Raw genomic sequence first — 8,296 nt, forward strand, 5'->3', positions numbered from 1 at the left:
GTCTAAGTCTGTGAGAGGGTGCATGTGGGAGTGTGTGTGTGTGTGTGTGCGCGTGTGTGTGTGTGTATATGTGTGTGTGTGTGCGCGCGCGCTCGTGCACGTGTGTGTATAGTGCAATGGTGGTCACCTGTAGTGTGACATGAACCCAAGGTCCCAGTTGAGGCCCTCCCTATGGGTACCGAATTTAGATATCAGCCTCTGGCTGGCCACTTTTCGCTGCTGCCTGTCCCAAAGTCCGCCTTGGAGAATGGTCACCCGAAGGTCCAAGGTCGAATGTGCTGGAGTGTTCTCCAACTTGGAGGGAACACTTCTACACCCCAACCCAGACAGATACACACATACCCCTACAGGCACACACACTCTCACATGCATCCTCTCACAGACTTAGACCACTTTACACTCACATGCATATGCACTCTCTCTCTCACACATCACAACCCCCCACCCCAGACACACACACACATACTCCCACACACACAATCCCCCATCTCAGACAGCCAGACACACACAAACGTTTTTGGGGTGAATTTGTACTTGTAGAGTTACATTGTACTTTGCTCAAAAACTGCTGAATCCATGTAAGACTCTGTTAACTCATTTTTAGATTAGAATCAGTCTAGACATTGTGGCACAGACAACAGAAGCTTCAACATCTTATTTGGACTGACACCAATTGTTATAGTTAACCGGAGAATGTAACTTTTAAAAAACATTTTGTGATTTACATAAGAAATAAGTGAAACTATCATGGTCATTCTAACAGATGAGAGACTTAACAAACAATCAAGGTATTTTTCAATGTATAATTTCAGTTACATCACACTGTAAACTTTTGCTACAAATTCTGTTGTCTTACAGTTGTGTACTCCACAACCATCTGATGAAGGAGCAACGCTCCGAAAGCTAGTGCTTCCAATTAAACCTCTTGGTCTATAACCTGGTGTTGTGCGAGTTTTAGCTTTGTACACCCCAGTCAAACACCGGCATCTCCAAATCATGACTGCCAGAGAAAGGATTTTATTAAATTGGAGTGGGTGCAGAAAATATTTACCAGGATGGTGCTGGGACTGAAGAGTTTGACTTATGAGGAAAGTCTGGATTGACTGCGAATTTTTTCACTGGAGCATAGGGTGTAGAAGTGCGATCTTGTAGAGGTTTATAAAATCATGAGGGGCGTAGATAAAGTGAATAACAAAGATATTTTCACTTGCAAGGGGGAGCTCAAAACTAGGGGACATATTTTTTAAGGTGAGAGGCAGAAGATTCAATAGGGATCTGAGGGGCAACTTTTCACCAAGGGTGGTTTGTATATGGAATGAACTGCCAAATGAGGTGGTAGATGCCAGTACAGTTACAACATTTAAAAGACATTTGGATAGGTACATGAATAGGAAAAGTCGAGGGGATTTAGGTTAAATGCAGGTAAGGGGGACTAGTTTAGTTTGGAGAAACCTGATTGGTATGGACAAGTTGGACTGAAGAGTCTACTTCCATGCTGCATGATTCTATGACTGGTGGGGTAAATCGAACATTGAAGGACAGTTTCTAAATAAGAGGTTTCCAAATAGGACAGAATTGAGAAGAATTTTAATCTCCCAAAAAAGGTCACTAGTCTTTGAAATTCACCACCACAGAACAGATTGAATTTATTCAATAACTCGGTCTCCAATGTCAAGTCTTATTCATAGTACAGTACAAGAGAGATAAGCAAGGTAAATTCCATGGTTTTGAACCATATTCATCTTTTTCCCTCCCTTCAGCTATTTCTCAAGGATGAATGTGTTGCTGGAAAAGTACAGCAGGTCAGGCTGCATCTGAGGAGCAGGAAAATCGAAGTTTCAGGCAGAAGCCCTTCATCAGGAATGCAGCTGGGAGCTTCAGGGGTTGAGATATAAATAGGAGGGGAGTGCGGCTGAGGAGAAGGTAGCTGAAAGTGCAATAGGTGGACAGAGTTGGGGATGAAGGTGATAGGTTACAGGAGAGGGTGGAGCGGATAGCTGGGAATGAAGATTGACAGTTGGGATAGGTCTTGAGGGCGGTGCTGAGTTGAAAGGTTGGAACTGGGGTAAGGTGGGGAGAGGAGAAATGAGGAAACTGGTGAAGTCCACATTAATTGAAGGGTCCGCCTCAGGTCATCAATGTGGACTTCACCAGTTTCCTAATTTCCCCTCCCCACACCTCCCCAGTTCTAACCTTTCGACTCAGCACCGCCCTCAAGACCAGTCCCACCTGTCAATCTTCCTTCCCACCTATCCGCTCCACCCTCCCCTCCGACCTATCACCTTTACCTCCACCTCCATCCACCTATTGCACTCTCAGCTACCTTCTCCCCAGCCTCAACCCCTCCCATTTATCTCTCCACCCCGGAGGCTCCCAGCCTCATTCCTGACGAAGGGCTCCGGCCCGAAACTTAGATTTTCCTGCTCCTCGGATGCTACCTAACCTGCTGTGCTTTTCCAGCAACACACTCTCAACTCTGATCTCCAGCATCTGCAGACCTCACTGTCTCCTATTTCTCAAGGATTGCCACTCACCATATACTAGAGATACCAGAACCTTTGTAAATGAAAAGTGTAGGAGAAGAACATTATGATCTGCTGGGATACTGCAACATCATAATAAAAATATAATGGCACTGTGCGAAATGTGGGACTGGAACAAAATAAAGTACATTCAGAAAACTGAATTACAGTAAAAAAATGACAACATTAAGGGTATTGTGTTAGCTGCCTTTTACAGTAGGCAAAAGTGAGGACTGCAGATGCTGGAAACTAGAGTCAAGATTAGAGTGGTGCTGGAAAAGCACAGCAGGTCAGGCAGCATTAGAGGAGCAGGAAAATCGACGTTTTGGGCAAAAGCCCTTCATCAGGAATCTTTTAGAGTAAGTGCCCCTTTTCCGGATCCAGTGAATCCAAAAAGTGAATGGTAAGCAATGCATCCAATAGTGTCCATCTTACTATGATCCATTTAGAGTCATAGAGATGTACAGCATGGAAACAAACCCTTTGGTCAAACCCGTTCATACCAACCAGATATCCCAACCCAATCTAGTCCCACCTGCCAGCACCCGGCCCATATCCCTCCAAACCCTTCCTAATCAAATACCATCCAAATGCCTCTTAAATGTTGCAATTGTACCAGCTTCCACCACTTCTTCTGGCAGCTCATTCCATACACGTACCATCCTCTGTGTGTAAAAGTTGCCCCTTAGGTCCCTTCTATGTCTTTCCCCTTTCACCCTAAACCTATGCCCTCTAGTTCTGAACTCCCCTACCCTAGGGAAAAGACTTTGTCTATTTACCATATCCATTTTGCACTCAGTTCTACCCTATTGAGTCATTGAGCAGTTTTGTTCTATTTGTAACATAAAATGGGTACTCCAATCAAAACATTTGTAAAAAAGTTTAATTACAAATCTTTAATGAGTCCTGTAGCAAATTCTGAATCACCAGTGCAATTATCATGGATTTAGAAATATGCATAGTAGAAAAGATGTTAACTAATCCATAGAAGAGACATTCTTATTGCTCTATAGCTCTACGTTTTGTTTCACAGAAATCAGCAAATAATGTAAACTGCTACTGTACTTACAGAGAATTGGGTCGTTCTAGTTTCACGGTAGAAGTTTCAGTGTCACAAGAGCCGAGGCTATGTACACTTTGTCGATGAGTTTTAGCATTCAATGAAGCGTTCACAGCAGCGATGACCACAGATTCAGTACTGGAGTTTGTAATGTTTTTCTGCTTCTCTGCCAAGAATAAAACATTTTTCTTTACATTTGATATATCTACCCAAGTGGCAAAATATTCCACAATCACTTTCCAACAAATGCTTTTACCAACAGTTATAAATGCAGTTTTACTGCTAAAAGATTAAATCAACTAGTTTCACCTTTACCTTGAAATTAAAATTTCATCATTTTAATATTATAACTTTGCACAAGTACTTCCCTTGAATTGACCAGTATTGCTGCATGCATGAATGGAATTGAAATTCCCAAAATTACTAGCTGAATATTCCACTGCCTTCAAAGGCAAGGACTGCACTTAAACATGCAGGACATCCACCCACTCTGCATCGTAGAGATGGTCTGCTGGTCCTTACATTAAATCCATATTCAAGAAAATACAAAGTCAGCATTTGGTAACCTCTGCTAAGAAAATTAGACATTCATTCATTTCCTTTCTGTTAGATTAGATTAGATTACTTACAGTGTGGAAACAGACCCTTCGGCCCAACAAGTCCACACCGCCCCGCCGAAGCACAACCCACCCATATCCCTACATTTACCCCTTACCTAACACTACGGGCAATTTAGCATGGCCAATTCACCTGACCTGCACATCTTTGGACTGTGGGAGGAAACCGGAGCACCCGGAGGAAACCCACGCAGACTCGGGGAGAACGTGCAAACTCCACACAGTCAGTCGCCTGAGGCGGGAATTGAACCCGGGTCTCTGGCGCTGTGAGACAGCAGTGCTAACCACTGTGCCACCGTGCTGCCCACAGATATGCTGTGTTAGAACATATATGTATTCAAACAAAATCAGATAAGATTTCACACATTCCCTGCAGAAGAGGGAAGAGTGCGTGGTCCCTTTAAGGCATAAAGTACCTTTCTAAGCTTGGAAATTTAAACCAGAAAATGTCTGCAAGGAGCTGCAGATGTACAGACAGTTCTAACGTGGAAACATGTTACAATTGGCTGTGGATTGGAAAACCGTAGGCTTGTTTGTTATTATGGGAACTACCTTACATTGGCTAATTATTTTAGAACAAGCCCTTAGATACTAAAAACCTATTAAATTTAAACCAGAGGGTTTTGACTACCTGGAACCAATCCAATTGTTAAGGAATTAATTGACCGTCATGGGTATAAATAAGGGGACAATTGGACAGACAGGGGAGAGCAAACTGCCATTTGCTAACAGTTAAGAGCCCTCAGTTCTCAAGAGAAATTGGCTCTTACAGTCATCTATGTATCAGAGAAATCATCTAAATAATCCAAATAACATCGGTCCCAACATTGGAGAAGGCATTTTGGACAGAAGAAAATGACTGAGAAGACAGAGAAGAAAACACAAAGCTCCAGAGGATGGTGTCGCCTTAGCTGCAATTTCGAGAAACTAACTTCTATTGCTTTGATATATGCAGATATTAAGTGGGACTTGATTTTATTGAAACAGCATACCATTAGAATAGTTTATTAACGATAGCTAGTAATTAAAGGGGAATTGTTTGGTTTGTCAGTGGTTCTGTTAATTTGCTCATTGTTGGACTTACATAAATAAATTGTTACTTATTGATTATACAGTAAGTGAAAGAATTTCATTTAATTTACCAAGCCTTTGTAACAGATTGGGGGTCGAGAGGTAGGTTATTCTGTTTACCACACTTTTTTTTTAAAAACAGTGTATGAGGCAAGGCAAGGTGAGCCTAGCCTCTCTGGATGTTTCAGCGTTCGTTCTCAGAGAAGGAGGTTGACCCCTGATTCATAACAATAGGTACCAGATGAATCAAATCAATGCACTCTTCCAGGTCTCTTGTATGCAGTTGAAACAGGGAAGGTATCAGGAGAAGGGCAATGACAGTCTTGTTCCTCACTTTTGCAGGCATCCCTCATGGGACTCAGATTATGGCAGAAAACAACGTTGTGAATAAGAACTATCTTTGAGTGACATAATTTTAATATTACCACTAATACTACATTGCACTGTGTCAAAGCTTTAAGGCAGAGTACAGTGAACAGATATTTAGACTCCAAGCCAAAGCTTTTCTACATTCATTCAGGGAGTTTTGAGCAGAATCACCAGTTGTGGATATAGATGCTGATCACCTTGCCGTAGAATGACTTTCCAATTGTATTTTCTACTTGCAAAACTGTGGTTGGTCTGTGCTAACACATAGTGAGGCATATCTGCTTCCTAGTTAAGAACCATTGATGTGAATAATTACTTTTTTATGTGCATATTCCATCTGATATGAACAACCCTACAATGTCTTTATAGATGTAATTTGTCAGACCTTTCAATTGAAAGCTGTCACTTTGTGAAAGTTTGACACCAAACAATATTTGGTTCCATGGGAAAAGGAATTAAGGTGTCACACTGAATAAATAGCATTTACAATTTGCTTGACATTTGTACATATAGCAAACTATCTCATGTGGAAGGATTGAAGGTTTGATAGAATGAAAGCTGTCACGAAAACGTTAGTAGTCTCAATTTCTCCAGCAGGAGCTATATCAGATCTAAATTGTGTCTGAGAATCATAATGCCACAAACCATCTTTTTTTGTGAAGCAAATGTGGCAAGGATAAATCTCCTGTAGCAAGTTTACTCTGAAGGGTTGATAAATACAGGTCCAGATGTAGCAATAAGTGCCAATAAAACATTTCCAATATCAACGCACTCATATTGATACTCCCTCAATCTCACCATCTAAATCATGTAACAAATTCAGAACCCGCTAAAGAATTCTCTTCTTCATTGCTTTGGATGTTGCAATTTAAATATTAGCAGCATTCTGAAGATGAAACTGAGGTTTTGTTTTCCTTATTCATTCACGGGATGAGGGCATCGCTGGCGAGGCAGTCTTTATGGCCCATCCTAAATTGCTCAGAGGGCAGTTAAGAGTCAATCATATTGCTGTGGGTCTGGAGTCGCATGTAAGTCAGGTAAGGATGGCAGCTTCCTTCCCTAAAGGACATTAATGAACCAGATGGCTTTTCTGATCACCGACAATGGATTCATGGTCATCATTAGATTCTTAATTCCAGATTCTTATTGAATTCAAGTTCCACCTCTGGCAGGATTTGAACCTGGGTCCCCAGAACATTATCTAGATCTCTGGATTAACAGTCCAGTGATAATACCACAAGGTCATTGCCCCCCTCTTTAATGACATGTAAATTATAAATACTGAACCACCTTTCTATCACTGAAAAAGTAACTTTAAAAGCTAAGTGTTATTCCCTTCATTTTCTGGCAAGATTCCATAATTTTAAAAAAATATAATACTTCAATTGCTACCTTAATCTAATGCAAAGTTGGGAAGAGTATTTGTGGATTTGAAGACAAGATGTTAGAATTTGATATTTATAAAATGATAGGGTGGGGGAAATAGTGTGTGGTCCCTTTAAAAGATTATGTATTTTTTCTGCTTAGTGATTGGAAAATGAGTGTATGGGCAGCAGCTATCCTGTTGCAGGTGCTTGAATTGGAACATTTGTATCAAAAGACTGCATTGTTAGTAGGCAAAGCAGCATTTTTACCTAGACAACAGATTTTTAAAGTTAGATAATTACTTTTAACCAAGCACTTGGAGATGAGGGACTAATTAAATTTAAATCTGATGATTTTGACAACCTAGAACCAATCCAATTGTTAACACATTAATAGGTCATCAAGGATATAAAGGAAGAGGGCATTTGAAAATTGCGAGAGAGCAAACTACCATCTGAAGGGATTAGCTCTCTCAGAGTAACCATCTCCCGACTAAAGGTACAGCAGCACTCTTAGCTAATACTCCTGACACCAAGAGGTGTTCCTGATGCAATAATTCTAAGGAGGAGTCATTCCTGAAAGAAGATCAACAGAGAAGACACAGAAAGGTCCAGAAGACATAGCCTAGCTGTAACTTCAAGAGACTATAGTCTATTGGTTTGTTGTATAAATGGGACTTGTATTTATTAGAACATTAAAAGTTTGTTGGATTTGGGAACTGTTAGTACTTAGAGGCGATTATTCAGTTTAATAATGTTTCTGCTAGTTTGTTCACTGTTGGAGTGAGATAAATAAATTGTTACTTTTTGATTATAGTGAGTGAAAGGATTTCATTTCATTTAACCACTCCTTTGTAACAGAGTGGGGGTTGAGAGGTAGGTTGTCACACTTCTCTTAACAGAGTATGAGGAGAGACAAGCCTCTCTGGGTGTTTCGGCTTTCGTTATCGGGGGGGGATGTCAATTTCCTCTCATGTTAGATGACTAAAACCTGAGTGGCAGTCATTAGGATTTGCTGTCATTATGGACTAGGCCAGACCACTCAAAACATTGCGAAGCAGGCAGCCTAGACTTTGCGATTTGTTTCAGTAAGTGTACAGTGAAAATTACCCAGAGTAAGTTAGCGAGGTTGACTACCAGGTTTTAAAACAGACAAAAATGTATTCACAAAATTATGGAATGAAACACAAAGAACAGAATAAAGAATACTTACAGAACTCAATCTGTCCAAACTGGGCGGCACGGTGGCACAGTGGTTAGCACTGCTGCCTCACAGCGCCAGAGACCCGGGTT

At 41.0% G+C, this 8,296-nt stretch overlaps 1 protein-coding gene across 11 annotated transcripts in view; it reads right to left on the reverse strand.

The window, feature by feature from the left end:
* LOC122556611 (rho GTPase-activating protein 26-like) overlaps positions 1 to 8,296 on the reverse strand; it is a 241,669-nt gene that overhangs the window by 39,313 nt on the left and 194,060 nt on the right. For all 11 annotated transcript variants that reach the window (XR_006313586.1, XM_043703510.1, XM_043703505.1 and 8 more), the window contains exon 19: positions 3,592 to 3,748. Coding sequence is in view for 10 of the 11 variants with exons in the window: in XM_043703510.1 (XP_043559445.1) it covers positions 3,592 to 3,748 (157 nt within the window). In the remaining variant the exon portion in view is untranslated. The remainder of the gene's footprint in view (positions 1 to 3,591; positions 3,749 to 8,296) is intronic.

The sequence above is a fragment of the Chiloscyllium plagiosum genome, chromosome 14, assembly GCF_004010195.1.
Source record: "Chiloscyllium plagiosum isolate BGI_BamShark_2017 chromosome 14, ASM401019v2, whole genome shotgun sequence".
NCBI classification, from domain to species: domain Eukaryota; kingdom Metazoa; phylum Chordata; class Chondrichthyes; order Orectolobiformes; family Hemiscylliidae; genus Chiloscyllium; species Chiloscyllium plagiosum.